The sequence below is a fragment of the Embiotoca jacksoni genome, unplaced genomic scaffold (assembly GCF_022577435.1).
Source record: "Embiotoca jacksoni isolate LCO1_2020_lvr unplaced genomic scaffold, fEmbJac1.0.p SCAF_4, whole genome shotgun sequence".
In the NCBI taxonomy this organism is placed as follows: domain Eukaryota; kingdom Metazoa; phylum Chordata; class Actinopteri; family Embiotocidae; genus Embiotoca; species Embiotoca jacksoni.
Genome location: NW_027185392.1, coordinates 16,081,576 through 16,099,514, shown reverse-complemented (window position 1 = coordinate 16,099,514; position 17,939 = coordinate 16,081,576). Strand labels below are relative to the sequence as shown.

At 42.0% G+C, this 17,939-nt stretch overlaps 1 protein-coding gene across 12 annotated transcripts in view; it reads right to left on the bottom strand.

The window, feature by feature from the left end:
- The window catches only part of fat1a (FAT atypical cadherin 1a), a 77,941-nt gene that overhangs the window by 44,664 nt on the left and 15,338 nt on the right, over positions 1-17,939 (bottom strand). For all 12 annotated transcript variants that reach the window (XR_011179117.1, XR_011179118.1, XR_011179120.1 and 9 more), the window contains exons 3-4: positions 14,053-14,367; positions 2,351-2,412 (exon numbers count right to left, since the gene is read on the bottom strand). Coding sequence is in view for 8 of the 12 variants with exons in the window: in XM_069166927.1 (XP_069023028.1) it covers positions 2,351-2,412; positions 14,053-14,367 (377 nt within the window). In the remaining 4 variants the exon portion in view is untranslated. The remainder of the gene's footprint in view (positions 1-2,350; positions 2,413-14,052; positions 14,368-17,939) is intronic.

The following is a 17,939-nucleotide window of genomic DNA, read 5'->3' as shown; positions in this document are numbered from 1 at the left end:
AAAAAGGTTCCTGTGGCCCAAAAGAGCCTTTTCCTACACAACAGCAAACAGTAAGCAACAGCAAATTAAAAAAAAAAAAAATGAACCGGATGATTCTGTGCAACATTCTCATGAGAAAAAAAAAAAAATCCGTTTTGAATGTGGCCATCAGTTTTTAATCTGCTATCAATCTAATTTACCCTGATCGTGAAGGTGGATTTATGCTCTGCCCAAACGAGTTGGTCGTTGTCTGAAAATGTGATCTGTTGCTTTTATTTTTGACGTTTTATACGCTTACGGATCAATCAGAAAAAGTGGTCTGGAATCAAATAGCTCTAATATCTTTGTCAAATAGGTCAGACTGCACGCTGAGATAGGCTCCAGGCAACAGATGTGAACAGCCTATTCACCTTGGTCTTTACATTATAATGTGTTCCCTGCAGGCTTGAATCCCCAGCATGTCCTGGCATGTCCCACTTTTGCCGTTCACCCACCCCCTCCCTCCCTAAGGAAGGCCTCTGATCCTGCCGCTAGAGCCCACACTCAGACCTTCAAGAGCAGCTTTTGCCTTTTCTCAAATTCCCCCACTGCCTTTCTGCTTTTAGCTCTCTCTCTCTCTCTCTCTCTTTCACACACAGACACACAAGGACTGACGACCAACCCCCATCTATCTCATCATAAAAGCACAAGGCCCCCATGTGCTGCCTCCACCTCATCTTGGCATTTGGTGCAAACAATGCTGACACAGCCCTCCCCCCCCCCCACCCTAATTGCTCCACATGGTCCCACGTGTTTGTTTCTTCTCCTACAACAAGCTATCACAAAAACTTCAGCACAAGTTAGGACTTTAATTTGATTTGCTCTGCTGGTACGCGGCCGCTAAACTGTCGTGTTTTTAAGGGTCTGTGCTGCTCCGCAGCCCAATAAAGAGCTTCCTGCCGGATTCCCAATAACCTGTGACCAACATGCACTAACTTCTTAAGTTGCCATGGTTACGCAGCTCTTTTAAGGCTGTGTTCACTCACCCACTTTCCTACCTAGTGAGGTACAGAGTTACTAACTTTAACCCAGCTCTCCAACACGTATTCAAATTAAAAGGACTGTGGGAGAAAGACTTTTAATTGGGTATTTGTCTGGAAAATTCTGGTCCTTTATGCACTGAAATTTAAGTATCTGAATAAAGTTTAGTCATAAACACTACAAAGAAAGGCAGGAATATTAGCACGAGGAGAAAAGAAGTGTTGAATTTGGCTCGACATTAAAGCATACAATGGTGTTTAGTGTGGTTATTAAACATCTGCCTGGAGACTTTTGGTCAAATGAGACAAATTAACGACATTCATGAACTCAGTTTCGGTGGGAATTTTCTTCTTCTTTTTTTTTTTTTACAGACACAGAAAAATCCAGCTTGGCAGTTCAACAGCTTTTGGAAGTAGCACTTCTACTGCACACCACTGGATGGAGGAGCTTTGGGTTTTTGACCCTGGTATCCTGTAGTCTTTCCAAATTTAACAGATTATAGTGCAAAATATGTCACTGTTTTCTCAAACATTATTTAATTTAAAAGCTAGGCATTTACAAAGGGAATACAATCATCTCCTATTCCCTAATTCTGTCCCTACCATTTACTCTCAGCCCTGTAACGACATTAGTGCAGTGGAATGTACAATCAGAGTATGAAATACGACCCAACTCTGGCACCAGATGCACCAGCATAAACTGTCACCCAGAGATCACTGACTTGTGTAACTTCTAACGGTAATTAAATGGCGTCCAATCTGCTCCTCCGTCGGCACCGGAAACACAATTAAAATAGCTATTATCAACCTCGGGTCTGTGGTGTGTGTGTGTGTGTGTGTGTGTGTGTGTGTGTGTGTGTGTTGGGGGGGGGGGGCAAAGAGCCGAGCGCAATTAAAGCCCACAAGTTTAGACGTTGGCCCGTTGGTTTGACAGCAGTTTCCTGTCCCAGCATGCTTCATCCACGAGACGGAACAGTGGGAAAGAACAAAGGAACAGTCACCAGGATCTCCCACACGCCTCCCACCTCTCCCTCCTACCCCGTCCAGAAATCAGCAGAAGGAGAAATTATTCCGTAAGGACCGTTCTCGCATCTACAAGAAGACTTTTTTTGTGTGTTGGCAACATGTGGCCACCAGCCAACATCCGCTGGAAGCTTCAGAGAAGGAAAATCTCCACTTCCATCAGTTCATTTTTTTATTTTATTTTTTTTTTGAATTTTTGGAACTGGGGAAGTGAACATGTTGATCTTTAAAGAGTCGGATTCCCATGTTATTGACTTATGTTCACATTAATAAGGAGTCTTACACTTAGTTTCTTTAGAGTTGAACATCAGCCAAAACAAAGTGCTTACCTCAAGAATGTGCTCATCTTGTTGCTCCCTGTCCAGTTTCCTTGAAGTGGTCGTAACCAGACCTGGCGAAGACAATACGTACAAATTTAATTAATCACACTTCTATAAAAGCGACAAGTGAAGTCATTTCTGTGTTGGGTCTATTTTACGTCATTGGTTTTAGTAAAGCCATCCAAAAACGTAGAACTAAATATGACTGAAAAAGCTGGACTCGAGGCTGACAGACAGATCCAGCCAAGCTAAAACATTAGTTTGTTTATTGTAGATGTATTTGTAGAAACATATTGGTAACCTTGGAATTGAATTGAGTAGAAATTGTATTTTCTTGATTCCTGTTGTTCTGGGTTTTGTACCCTCATGGTTGAAATGCACTTATTGTAAGTCGCTTTTGATAAAAGCGTCAGCTAAATGAAATGTAATGTAACCTGATAAGTAAAGACAATGTTTTATAAGAGACGTTTTAGTGATGTTTGGGGTACTTTACAAACAGCTTCCCGATTTGACCGTTTCTCTGAAAAGCGCTGGAAATGAATTGTTAATTTTTTTGTCTGTAAAACATCCTGTTCAGCATTTATCTGGGCCACAATTCTCAACCAATCAAATTCAAAGGATCCTTCTAAAAAATAACTTCGAAGCCAACAATGAAATGGTTAAACGCAAAGGAACTATATTTAAATTGACAAAACAAAATACCAATCCTGCCACTCACTGTTGGGTGACATAATCTGAACCCTGGCGGTTATCTCATCAGTAAGCGATGAGTGAAAAGTCTTCGTCTGGAGGAGTGCTCTCTCTCCCCCTGTGGTCTTCCCTGTTTCTGGTCTACCCAGTTGCCAGACAGCCCACCATGCTGCCTTACGCATGTGAAAAATCACAAAGATCTGTAAATAGCACCCAAACAGCAGCACGGCCTCGACACCCTACATTTAGTTTTTCCACAAGCTGAACAAATAGACAGGAATCGCTCACGGGTCTGAGCACTTTTTTGCAATTGAAGAGTTTCAAGTTTTGTTTTTTTTTTAGTTTTTTTTTTAAGCTCTATCATTCAGTTTAAGTAGGGTGATTGATGCCGTGTGACATCAAACACACAGAAGAAACTTTGTTAAAGAAGGGTTGAACAAAAGTAAAAATAAAGCAAGATACAGTCTTGAGTTCCTGGCTAATCCAATTCTGAATCAAATTCACAAACAAGGGCAGAGAAGAGAAGAAGGGGGGATGAAGGGTATCAGAGCGTTGCTGCATTATAGGCAGCATTCTGTTCTCACTCCCAATGTAATTGCAACTTTGCAGAGACACTGAGTGCAGAGTAGGCATGCCAACTTAAACCGCACCAGAGCAGTGTGCTTGCCACACTGCGCCTGATTAGCATAAAGCAAAGGATTTCCGAAACCCAAACCCATCAATGGTACATATGCCTGCAACGAGAATAGCTGGCCACAACTTGCAGGTCCTGAAATAGCCCTCCCTCAGCGCCGAGGCACATGAGCAAGGCGCTTTTGCGCCTTCTTTTTTATCCTCTATTTCCTAGGCTTTATTTAATCTTCACGGTGAGCTGCAAAGATATAAGTCTGCCGATATTTGGTTTGAAATTCTAACACCTCCTGAAGGTGCAACCCTTATTTTTAGCTCTGCTTGCCGAACCTGCTTACATATTGATGGGCAACCAATTTAAATCTCACGTTAATACAGAGACGTACGAGTTTTAGATGCAAATATGAATGGCGCATCTCAATTAAAACAAGAGAAAAGGCCCCACCCCCAACACTGAGTTAAAAGAGGTGTTCTAACACTGACAACGCAAGCTTAAGTTTAGCTCATTTATATGAGCAGCAGGGATTACTCTTTGCCATGTCTGCAAAAGTTATCAGAGAAGCAGCATGGGTTACATGAGTTTACGAGCTGTAGATTATGATCATCAAAACTAATAGTTCTGGGGAGCCGCATCAAAACAGGCCGCACTGACTAATTATTCATGCGCTTCAGCGAGGCCGGAGATGATGGATGATGATGTTTTTATGCTCCCCTGCATGCTGCGTTCGGTAACTCTCCTCTCTGAATATGTATTGTACAGCAGAATACAGATGACAACATTAACCACACCGAGTCTGGCTGTCTAATTTATAATTTCTCCGCAAATCAGCTGCCTAATCAAAACGGATGCACTGTTCGTTAATGTAAACTGCACACTCTCGTGTTGTGCTCCGGCACGGCACCATACACAACATTAGCAAAACCGATGAAAACACAAAAAGACTGGCCTTTATCCCGGGCCCGAAATTTGGTTTCAGTTCCGGCCTGCATCGACGAGCGAGAACTCCAATTTCACAAACATAATTTACACCTCGATGCTGCAGCAGCAGGCACACTGGAAGACGAGTTAATGACACAGGGAAGCACATTAGTGGTTTCCCTTTTGATTATGGGTGCGTGTTCAAAAACGCTGTATATTTTGGTTCAGATAAAATCTCTCTCTGTGTGTGTGTTTCTATAACTGACAGCACTACTACCTGCACTTGAAAACAAGGGCGACAAGCTATTTTATAAAATTAACCAAAGAGATAAAGAGCTGGCAAGACTGACGGCAAAACAACAAGAACTGAAAAGGTATTATGCCCGCATTTAATTGTGGTTATTCACAGAGGTAAAAAAAAAAAAAAAAAAAAAAGCAGCAGCTACAGCTCTCAGCAACCCTCAGGGTCTGCTCTGATTTCATGAACTATATATACAGTATATACAGCATCTGAAATTGCACTATCCAGAGTGACAATCGACATGGTCTCCTTCCAGATACAGTGGTGCCTTTGGCGACAGCTGAGTGCTGACCTCCTCACAGCATGGTGGCAACAATAACTGTCAACATGTGTACTGTGAATGCATCTCTCAAATGCAACAGACAGTTATCATTTAGTTCTCAACTGCCTTAAATCCCTGTTTGTTTTACCTTTTTAAGGACATAAAAGTTGGTCCACAAGGTTTTCAAGTAGTCTAGGTTTGCAAATTATTCTAATTTTGAATATCAAATATGTTTTTGTAATTGTTCTGTCCATTCACTAAATTATTATTTGGTCTGTACAATTGCAGAATAGTTACAAAAATGTGCAGTTTTTTTTTAAGCCAAATGTGACATCTTCAAATGTCAGAAGTACAAAACCCAAAGATATTCAGTTTACTATCACAAAAGACAAAGCAGGAAATCTGAAAATTGGAAGAGCTGTTTTAATTGAGCGCTAAAATAGTCAGATAGGCTATTTTGGGGCATTGCTGATTGGTGAAATTGTTTAACCTTCAGGGCTTTGTCACATTTCGATAGTAAACGTATTGTAGAATTTTGATGGCGCATGAAACCAACATCCTTTTCCAGGTCTGAGAGGGGAATCAAACATCTTACAGGCAAAAAACGATGTGTCGTATCTGCTCTGGATGAGTAAAGCTGTTTTGATGCACATTATGTTGTGGCTTGAAATGCTTTTGTTTGCTTCTGTTCCATTTATGTCTGACGTGCTGCCAGCTCACTGCCAGATCTCTGACCACCGAACTTGCCGCTCGCTCCAATATCCAAGCACTGATATCGTTCAGAAAATAATTCACAACAACTTGCTTCCAAAAAAAAATTGGAAACCTTCACAAATCAAAATGCATTCAAACTCATCCTGTGAGACTGCACACTTACCAGGAATAGTGCTTTTATGTAGGACTTTGCTGGCACTAGTGTTCCAAGTCAATAAAGGTGCATACCTCTCCATGGCTACCTAGATGTTAAGGAACTGTAAAATGACTGGTTAGTAAGCCAGAGCTGACCAAAGAAGTCTCCACTTCAAACCTGCAGCCTTTGTCACAACACACACATACACATAAAAATCCATCCTCAGGCGTGGGCTGAGCTGGGCCGACAGTAATTATAGACATGCTGTTTTGAGAGGGGGAGAAAAACAACGGCAAAGCGGCAGTGGCACTTTCAACCATGTCCTTGAGCGCTACAACCACTGCTCCAAAACGGAGACCTGCAGGGAGTTAAGGAGTCCAGGACATTGTTTGGGGATGGGTAATACCCGGCCATTGCTGCTGTGATTAGCAGTCTCGGGAGTCATGCACATATTTTTGTGACACGTGTTTATCTGTGACTCCAGACAATGAGGAATGTGCTGGGTGTCTGCAATTTTTTAAGAGATTTTTTTTTATTATTATTGATTAACTGACATGGAGCTATGAAAATTCACTATTTAAATGCTTACTGTTTTTCTGGTGTGAAAAATAATGAACACAGGCTGTAATATTTCCTATATTAAAACTCAATGTCCAATCCCAGACAACTACATCAATACTCTCATCTTCATTATGATGTAAGCGTCTGCCATTGGGGTCTAAAACAACACACTGACAAGTATCTGTTTTCACTGCGGAATACTAATACTCAAATTCAAACGCAATTCAAGCTGTGGGAGTTTAAAGTGGGCCTGGTGCTTCGAAGTAAGAGCTGCGTGTCCTGTTTTTTTTGTGTTTTTTTTTATTTTTTAAACCGAGTCTCCAAAATGCCGCTGAACGAGAAACACTCAAAATTCTCTTTTGTTGTGAAGGAAAGCAATGCTTGGCATGCCATTTTGTGTAGTTCAACAAATATCCTCTCAAAAAATACATTGAATTTAACCAAGTGAGGCCATATAAGCAAACGTATCCATACATACATAAGGTCTTTGTGAAAATGAGTGAAAGGCATTAAGAAGGGAAGCACTGTTTACATTGGGATTGAGATATCTCAGCACCTCACAGCTGCAGGGCTTATTTGTAATCTGAAAAGACAGCCACGTCATGGAAGAGTTGGAGCTATGGGAGATTCAGGTTCCCAAGTGCTCAAGAATTGAATGCTACACGGTGTAAATAAGCAGGACATTTGGAAGCGATGGACAAGCTGAGGCAAGTAACTTTGACCCCTTGTCAGTTCTAGTTCGAACACATACAATTTGGGACAAGACAGAAATATCTTCAGAAGTATAAAAAAAAATTCAAATTGAGGCTGTCAGTGGATGATTTGGTTCTCAAACATGCTTGGCATGTACACTGATCTGCCACGACATTAAAACCCACTAACAAGCGACATGAATAATATGGACTATCTTGTTTCAATTGCATGTGTGAATGGGTGGGCTATATTAGGCAGCAAGTAAACCGTCAGCTCTTGAAGTGGATGTGCTGGAAGCAGGAGAATAGGCAAAGGTAAGGAACTGAGCAAAACTGACAAAGATCAAGATGTAATGGCTAGACAACTGGGTCAGAGCATATCCAAAACAGCCAGTCTTAAAAGGAGTTCCTGTTATCCAGTGGTTAGTCCATCGCAAAAATGGTCCAAAGAAAGACAACTGGTGAACCAGCAACAGGCTCGTGGGCACCAAGATGCGCATGAGAAGTGAACGCTAGCCTGTGTGGTTCAATACCATAGAATAACTACTGTTGCACAAATCGCTAAAAACCTAAACCTGGATCTGACGGAAAGATGTCAGAACATGTGTGTATTGCAGCAAACTGGGTATGTTGCTGCATAAAAACAGGCCTGTCCACCACCAGAAGGGCAGACAGTGGGCACGGGAACATCAGACCTGGACCATGGAGCAATGGAAGAAGGTGGCCTGGGCTCATTAATCGCGTATTCTTTTACATCACGTGGACAGCCTTGTTTGCATTGTTTAGCTGGGGAAGATGCACGATAAGAAGGCAATAGGCAGTGATGCTATGGACAATGTTCTGTTGGGAAAACCCGGGTCCTCCATTCAGGTGTAGGTTACTTCGGGACCATAATAGTTCAGTATTGCTTTGAGGAACATGAATAAGAGTTCAAGGTGTTGACTTGGGACTCCAAATTCCCCAGATCTCAATCCTATCAAGCATTTGTGGGATGTGCTCCAATCCATGGCGGTCCGCTGATAACGTCTCGGTTCCCGATACCACGGGACACATTCAGAGGTCCGCGGAGTCCCTGCCTCGGCGGTTCAGAGCTCTGACCTACACGATGTTAGGCAGGTGGTTTTGATGTCGTGGCTGATCGATACATTTTCCTAGGCAGCGTTGGATTGTTCAATCCTTAGCACGGAAACTAACTTGGCGATGCTGTTTGTAAACGGAAATGATGTACAACCAATAACTGTTGCGAGTAAATAAAACTTCTATGCTAAGCAGTTTGCTTGCCTGCTATCCCCTGCAAGTCGCTACTGCGTCACCAAGCTTCGTGAATAAAATCTTTGAATAAGACGCGCAGATGAGATTTTCTGTTTCTGAGTTTCAAGTTATGGTGTGACAAGCTGAGGTATCACGAATACAACAGCTGCCTACACATTTGCATACAGTAGTTCAGAAACCGGAGCTCAGCACTGGTCGTTTTTTTTTTCCAAGGAGCTTTTAAATCTCCAACATAGCAAGTGCTTGCTTGTGTGGTTCACTTGAACAGGTGAGAACCCCCTACTTGTCTTTTGATGTGCACCAGCCAGAGAAACTCGGCCCATTAAACAAAGACGTCTCAGAGCTTTTCCGCTTGAACCCTTCGGCGGGAACGTCTTAAGTGATAAAACATTCAAACTAAAGCGCTGCACGTTGCGAGCTCCCTGTGCAGTGATAGTGTAACGTCAGGAACCGTGTTTAACCTGCTCAGTTGCCTCGTACTTGCAAGCCTCGGTTTACCTTCCCCGAACCTCATTGTAACAGTCGCCGTGAAGGTAGTGCACCTCTGTTGTGACAGATCTGTAAACACGGTGTTCTCGACCACAGCGTCTGTAAAACACCGCCTTTCAAAGCATGAACAGCAAATCAGCCGGTCCCAGGTCAAATTAAAAGGTGCCGCTTGATCTATGTTGAGGACACAGATGGCTGTCACAGTTACTTGCGCTTCATTTTACAAAAGTACAAAGAAGATTACTGGGTTAGGTTTTCTTTTTGTCTTGCTCTCACCTGGTATTCATTAGTTTGTATAGCCTCCCTTGAAGTAGTCACAGTTCTCCTGTGGTGTTTATGTAAAGTCAAGAGATCAATAGATGTTTACTTATCTGTCCTTTTAGCAGGAATGTTAAGAAAATGTCAGCACTGAATGTTTGGAGGACTTTTCTTAAAATTTCTGACACTTGTTTCTTCAAAAAAAAAAAAAGAGAATTCAAAACATTTTTAAAGCATAAAATGGTCCCAGGTTAGATTTCTTTCAAAGATACTGTGGTTAAAGTGCATTTTAGCCCACCAAGCCATCATAACCACTCTTTGAAGTTTTTAAAAGGGGAACTTCTTTCTCATAATCTCTTTTGAGAGCTGTGACAATTGTTTGCCCTCAAATCACCGGAAACATCAGGAAGTCGTTGGAAGTATCCATTTCCTATCTCACTTCCCCTGATAGTGGTTGGGGCTTTGGTAAACCACTGATAACACCAGTGTGTGTGTGTGTGTGTGTGCGTTCTCTTTTCCAAACAGAGAAGGCGTTACTGAAAATTGATACGAGCGGCACAAAAAGTGGATGATTCATAGCTGCACATCTCTGTGGCTGTTTCCTCTACCTTCTCGTTCAAGCCCGCAGGGATGACAAATGCACATAAAGGCTGTCGAAGGTATTCAAGCTTGCCAAAGTATTACCTTCAGCATTCCGTTTCAATTAATGAAAATGAGCCGCTGGCTTCAGGCGAAGAAAAGGGATGGGCTAAAATTGTTCAATACAAGGATTCACCTGGGTGTATCTTTCTTTATTTGGTTTAGCCACTGGATTGAAAGTTGCCATTAAAGGGGAAAACAATCTTTGTTTGACAGTGGTATACTATTAGAGGCATGCTCCTGTCAGCTGTAACTACACCACTGTCTGGTGACAAGTACGGCATTATTAATAGGGTGGAGTTTTCAAGGTTGTTGTTTTTTTTGTGTGCCCCAAGCAGAAATCTCATACGTCAGGCCAACATAGACTAATGACAATACTGGGGCAATTAGCGGCGCTTTAAAAAGTATTAATGCAACACACGGGAAGGAAGGTAGTGTAGGTACAACAGGAAATTGGGTAATGAGAATTCAGAAAGATAAGATAGCTATCGTAGAGATCTTTGCTCTAGCTCCTTGGCTTAAGATAGGAAAAAACTTCCTGTGTGTGTGTGTGTGTGTGTGTGTGTGTGTGTGTGTGTGTGTGTGTGTTCTCGCTGCACGTTCTGACTGGTTACCCTTTCCGAACACATGCATGTTCTGGCATAAGACCTGCCTGTTCAAAGTCCACTAAGTCACAGCAAAGCAGAGGCTTTTCAGAGAACAGACAGAGAGTGATTCACCAGGTAATGAACACTGCTTTCTCACCCACAGAAAAGGTGGGCAACTCATGTCAACAGCTTCAAATGAACTGGCTCAGAACGCTGACAACTCTTTTATAGAAAGAGAAAATAAAACTAGACAGCTCGTGGGTTGGCTGTCTTAAGTGCGGTATGTCTGGACAAACTATCACTATTCAAAATTTACGCCCAGGTAATAAAGAACATCGTATTGCTCTTCAATACAACCAAAGGACATTTAACACCGAGCACGTACACGAACACATGTATCTGTCGCACATCCTGTTTTGATCTGCTGACAACAAGTCTTTATCCAGGAAATGCAATTCTCCTAAGCTGCTAAATGAAGCCTGAAGAGCCTGGAACAACTGTGGTCATGTCTGTGGGTGGGATGCGAACTGTGCCACCAGACAACTGGTTCTTCTTTTAAAATTTCAGACCCGCGCAGCATTATTCAAATCCACTGATCTCATACTGATTTAGAACGCACAATTCCTATCCAGCTGACTGGCACAATTTTTTTTCCCCCCTCGTACGCGTCTGCCGAGCTTTTCTCTCTCTTTTGCAATCCCTTCAGAAGCAAGCCTATATCAAGCCGTCGAGTTCTAAGCTTTCAGACATTGGGATTGCAATAGTGTCTGCTAGAGAGAAGAGCTGGCCTTGCACTTTAATGACAAACTATAGTCAGGGAACATCCAAAACAGCAGGACTTGTTTACTTGGCAGAAATAAAGTAGGCCTAAACCTTTCATCCTGGGCTTTACTGAGCCACTGCGGGAAAAGGGCAAACCAACGCCACCCAAGGCGTCAACTGAACCCTTCACATATAGCGTGTTTGAAGCCGAACAGGGCCGGCTTGGAAGCAGCGGAAGGCCGTAGCCCATGATAGAGGGCTAGCTCGTTAGCCTGGAACACATGCCAACGAAGTTCCATAAGCCGCACAGAAAACATAGGCCTTACCGTCTTTCCCTTTTTCCCACCCCTTTCTAGAGCTTTGTTGATGTGCCAAGACAGGGCCTGTGCTTCCAATGCAATTTTAGAACATGTAATTACAGAGGCTCGCATGTTGTAAATTTAAACATTTTCAAAAACCTGTAATATGCGGTGACAATGTCATATTGAGTTGATAATGTGGAGAGATATCAAGCTATTTGAATCTTTGTTTAATGCCACAGATTTAAATAAACACAATATAATTTGTAATCTTCCCCCAGTTCTTTGCAAAAAAAAATAAAAATGCCTGGTTATATCTGTTTTGTTTCTTTTAAGTGGTCATCAGTATAACTCCCTGTCCTGCAGAAGTCAGCTCCACTTTGCTCCCTGTTTTCTCCTGTTTCCTCTCCCCACCAAGAGAAGAGAAAAGAACGAGCAGTGCCTCAATGAAGTCGTCTTGGTCCAAATCACTCTTTGTTGCAAGTGACGCAAAGAGCTCTGGTGTCCCTCTGATAAAAGTTTCAACATGCTTTAATATGCATGAATGGGTCTTCTCCTTATGCTTCAGTGTATCCATTTTTGTTTTGTTCAAGTGAGCTCTTCTGACAGCCGTAAAAACAAACCACATAAAGATACAGCCAATTTGACTGTACAGAGGTTCTGCCCACAGTGGACTCCAACATGAACTACATAAATTCTCTGTAATCCGTGGAGGAGGAAATAGTTACTTTAGATTTTTTGGGGCTAGCAAGACTTGACTGCTGAATAAGTGACTGTAATTTTACCATAAGCATGTATGAAAGTCCAGAAGCAACAGCACTGAGGCTTGAATCAAGGAATCACTTAAGAGGAATTCATCAAAGTTGAAGGTCATCTTTAGCGGGGGAGGAAAAAAGAAAAGAGAAAAAAAAAAAACTTGCAGCCGAAAAAGGACCGAGAAGGAGTGCCACTTAGTTCAAGATTAGCTTCCTTCAGTGTAAACATTCCTTTCCAGCTATGGTCCGATATTATCACAGGTTCCTCAACAGAAGGACAAAAAAATTGGAAAACATCTAAGATGTAAGTGATTGAAAGACGTGTTCTCCACTGCTATTTATGTTATTTATAACTGCTTCGTGGCAAGATGAATATTTGATATCCTCGCACTTTACTTTCTCAGCCTCCCAGACTTATCATTAAGTGTAAGCTGATCTAGCCATGAAAGCAGACAAAAAAAAAAAAATGTGTGTATGTGTTTCCCTAAAATTATACTTTTGTCTTTCTCATTCATTTTTTTCTTTGGTTTCCTGTCCATCGGGAAGTGCCCCGCATTACCGTGAGGCTTGTTTGGGAGCCTTGTAACATGACAAAACCTTATTTGGTCAGAAGATTCACGTTGCCACTTCCAACAAAAATAACTCCAGTTTGTTGATGTGACTACCTTGGGAAACAGGACCACACACGTCAGTGAGGACAAACTGGGGCAACTGCTGCACAACCCATCCCTCATTTCAGTGGAATGATCCCTGGCATTCAAAGCAATAAGAGACCTGTGTCTCAAGAACTAGCAATTTCAGAGACCATTGTCTCAATATTGCAATCGATTATATAAATGTACACTGATTGATATCCTGGATTTATTTTATATTTTGTAAATGTATCACCCGTTACAACTTCATAGCGCACATGCAGAACCGATTCTTTTGTGGAATCACTCTCAAAACTGAATTTAATAGGAATAAATCTGTAAATCTACAGAAAGAAATCTGTTTACACACGAAGCTTCACTTTGCAACTATTACAAGGATATTTATTCTGCTATTCAACGACCCATAGCCCACTCCAGCAACTTTAAAAGAACCTAATGAAAAATTAATCATCGCACCATTTCCAGAGCACCATGTGAGAACACACTTTAGAGTGGAAAAAACCCCAGTGGGCTCAACCCACTCCTGTTCTGGGTGAAACTACTGTGTTCACACGGCTCTTCCTTTTCACAAGAAAAGAAACAGGAACCTCACAGGATCGCACCACCCTCTTCGTTACATCTCAAAACCTGGCCTTGAGTCTCCAGTGATCATTTAATATGCAGAAGAATCTTTATATGTTTGCTTTGCTTGTCCTTTGATGCATTTAGATGGGGGGGGGGAAAATGCGTGTCGTATTTCAATCTGTCTGAATTCTTTCTTTGTCGTTTTTATGCATTTGTTAGTTGGGATATCTCAATGAATCCATGTTTACATGAATAGCATGAGATATTACCTTAGTCATATGAGGCTGTATTGAGAATGAGTAATCATTTGGATGTAGATCGACGGAGGCGTGGGAAAAACTGTCCACCTTGCATAGCTTTAGTCTCTGAGCTGATTTCTGAAGCTTCTTTCACCAACCAGCAGCCATATTCAAGGTTAGAATTTGTCTTGGACCACAGTACAAATTCGTGAGTCGAGAGCAGGGAGTCATACTCTGAGAAGGCAGTTTACATTGACGTGAATTTCCATCTCAGTAACAGCAGTCTTACCTGTCTTGGAGTTAATGGCAAAGAAACCCTGGGGATTGCCGCTGGTGATCCTGTAGGTGAGTTTATCACTGGCCTTGGCGTCTGGATCGATTGCATTTATTTGGATGATTGACACATCTTTAGGGGAGTTCTCCATGACGGAGGGGTAGTAGACAGGTTCGGAGGTTTGTGGCGCATTGTCGTTGACGTCCTGCACTGCAATGTAGACCTCGACAAACGCAGAGAGGGGCACCACGCCACGATCCATCGCGTAGACCGTCAGCCAGTAGTAAGGTGTCGTCTCATGATCCAGGAATTGTTGTGTTCGAATAACACCTAGGAGATTAAAAAGACAAAAATAAACCGTCATGTAATGTTTCAGAGCATTTCATGTGCAGCACATGACATGAGTCTCTCTTATCACTGCCTGACTATGAATGATCGCTGATATTGATTTCTGAGAGCAGGAGCTCGAACAGCAGCTGCCCCTGAGCAGGCGGCTGTAAGGGGTTGGTTGAAGGGCCGTTGCCTGAAACATGTCAAGGTGGTATATTAACAACAAGTCAGGGTTCCCCTGTTTACATTTCACTGCCTTGTGGGGGCTGTAACCTTCAGCTGAACAAACAAGAGCTTTCAGACACACATGAGTTGTGTAGGTTTACAATGGTAGATAAGTCAATTCTGTAGTGTAAAAGAACCAACAGAGGATGTAGGAAAGCATGGGCCTGACAAAGAGAATATAAAAAGTCCAAATGCAGTACACACAAAGTTGTTTTGAACAAGTACGCTTCAAGGTCAAAAAAAAAGTTTGTTATTCTTGTGAGATCAATTGCACCGGTGTACGTTTTGTATCAACAGGGTGCATTTTAATGACACAAAATTCTGCATCTAAACAGTTGTTTAGATGTTTAAATGTTTGACACTGGCTCGCAGTGTGAAACTTCTCGCTTATCTTTCTGGAGAAAAGCCAGCAGCAAAGTTCACAGGAGTACATTTGCTTTTCATCCCCACTTACAGGCACTCACCAGGTGCTCAGTGGGTACACTGTACTGTAGGAAGGGAAGAGGGGTGTGTGTGTGTGTGTGTGTGTGCGTGCGTGCGTGCGTGTGTGTGTGCGTGTGTGTGTGTGTGTATAGTGTGCGTGTAATGTGCAGTGAAGTAATCAATTTTCTCTGAAGGTTGTGAATGACGTCTTATCGTACTTCTAATCAAGTTACTGTGTGAATATAAATGCACTGACTGAGGCTAAACTGAAAGCGTGTGATATTTTTTTCCAGTTTGTTTCAGTTAAATAATCTTCAAAAGAGTAAGAATAAAAAACAAGTAAGGTTCTAAGGGGGGAAAAAAACAGGAGCTGCCAATAATGTAGCCACAGTATATTATCTGGATAACTAGCACATGTGGAGTCCCATTGTTTCAACAAGGTCTTGTGATGGGGAAACTAAACACCGAAATATCTTCCAGGCAATGGAAACCCCAACAACCTTCATAATAATAGCCACTTCCATGTCTGTGTTATTTTTTTTAATACCTGTTTAACCTTGAAAACTGGAATGGAAACTTGCAGCTCTAGTTGATTTTATTATCTGAAACTGTTGAAAGTGAATCGTGGAAATGGTTAATATCATTACCAGGTATGCGTGTTGTCTGTTTACTACGATGAGTCTGAATCTATAGCACACTACATGGACCACAGCTGCTGCCTTTGTTCGCTCACTGTAACTTGATGAACTACAATGAAGGAGTGTTACCGAGAGCAGACAAACTCCTGGCCTTGGGTAATCAAAAGATTTCTCCGGAAAAAGAGATACCACCCAAAATGACTTGTCACGAAATCCTCCGGTTTACCACGGGAGGGGAGTTTGGGGTCGACAGCTCATTTATTCTCTCGCCCTCCTTTACTTGAGCTTTCCTGCATTTTCATCCTGGGATCCCCTCTTGTCATTAGTCATCATTACAGCTTTCTCAACTTAGCTCGGGGCATGTAATAAGAAGGGTAGTCAGGCAAGGGAAAATAGGTAGCTCCCTGATGTTTCCTCAAGCCAAGAGTCCTGTGGCAAAAACAACATTGGCTAGTTTTTTTCAGAATGCAAATCAGATGTAGTCAAAGTAATGGCTTAAAGCTGCCAATACAGAGGGAAACATTTGGATAAATCACAACTAAGAAGAACAGGTGTAAAATATGTGCACTAAGATATTGAATAGTTGAATAAATATACCAAAATAATGATTCGTTTATGATTTCACTGAATCTGACAGCTTGCAGTGGATATTAAAGACCACAACTACAAGACAACCTGGGCAAATGTTCCACATAAATAAGAAATTCAAGGCATCTGAAGCAGAGGAATGAAAGAATAAGGGGATGAATGTTTCAGACGTGTGTTCGGAGAAGCGGTGAAAAAAGGAACATTAAATAGAGAATGAAAGAGCAGGTGAAAAGGGGGAAGAGAGGAGGGAAGGTAGAGCAGACCAAAAGGTAGTCATGTGTGCACATGCACATGTACTAATAAGACAAAGTACAAGAGAAAAGAGGAGACAATTGGGAAAGTATGAAACCTCTTTTGTGCCCGTGCTTGAGTGCTCATCTGTTTGAATGACAGACCCCAGCGTAGCAGAACAATTCCACTTTCGCCAGGGTCACGCTTTTTGACCGCGGTTCTTTGCCTTGTAGCTATAAGCATGCAGAAGATGACTTCATATCCGGAGGTTAAAAAAAATTCGGAACAAAAGGATCTTACCGTCTACACTTTAACCATTTCTAAAATACTAAAGAACCTTTTTTTTTGTTCATATTTTTCTCAGAAACTGACCGACTTGACCTTAAATGTGTAAAACGGCACATATGAAAAGCTATCTGCCACAGCCTCTGGGTGAATAGTTCCTAACAAAGCACATGAAAGATGAATCTAAGGAATTCAGTAGCCACACCCATCTTATATACCTAGCCTACCCAGTAAGGCAGAAGCAAAATCTGCCCTTGGGCCACAAGAGAAAAAAAAAAACAGACTGTGCAACAGCCTCTGCCAGATTTGCTTTCCGCTTTTTTTTTTTTTTTTTTTTTTTCCCCCCTTGCTCTTTTCTTTTCCCTCTGGCTTTGTTCTTCAAAGCTACTTGAGCACAGTGGCAATGTGGTTGAGTTTGCACACAGCCAACAGATTTCCAACTCTCAAGACCAGCAGGTATCTTCAATATGTGTACTTAAATTAACAGTTTGTACACAAAGAGTCCATAAACTTCCAGTCACAGTGTCGACAGTCCGCCACAGTTTGAGGAGGGTGAAATTTGCTCTGGAAAAGTTGCGTAAAACCGCTCGCTGCATATCGCAGGGCAGGTATACCTCCAGCGGTAACGCTCCGACTGCAACATATGTGGTCGATAAGCAACCGAGACTCCCGATTTTGTGAGTCTCTTGTGCTGATTTTCACATCTCTGATCTTGACTCTGCAAATCAACCATTGATCTGAAAAGTTCGGATCAGTACTTCCTTGTTCAATCTGCAGCTGAAAAGTAAAGGTTTGCTTTGAACTACCTCAGTTAATTTCACTCACCCTGCACCCTGCAGCATTCCTCAGCCTTCTCAGGCCTCTAGCTCACATGCTTACATAAACTTTCTCACCCCCCCCCATCCCCCCTCCCTCCTCCCCACAGCCCCCTCTCTTTCCACAGCCTTGGCAAAATGCTTCAAATTCCACTACCTCGTTGTTGGGCTTAGTGTAACACATAAAAGAGTCCTAAACTAAGCTTTGTTACCCGGCAACGTCATATCACATCACCCCAATGGCCCCAGGCATTTGTAGTTCAGGTCTGTGTTTTAAAAATATTAAATCTGTCGGCGTTGTTGCCTGAAATTCAAAGATATTAAGTATGGTAAAAAAGAAAAAAAAAAAGATGATGTTGTATATTTA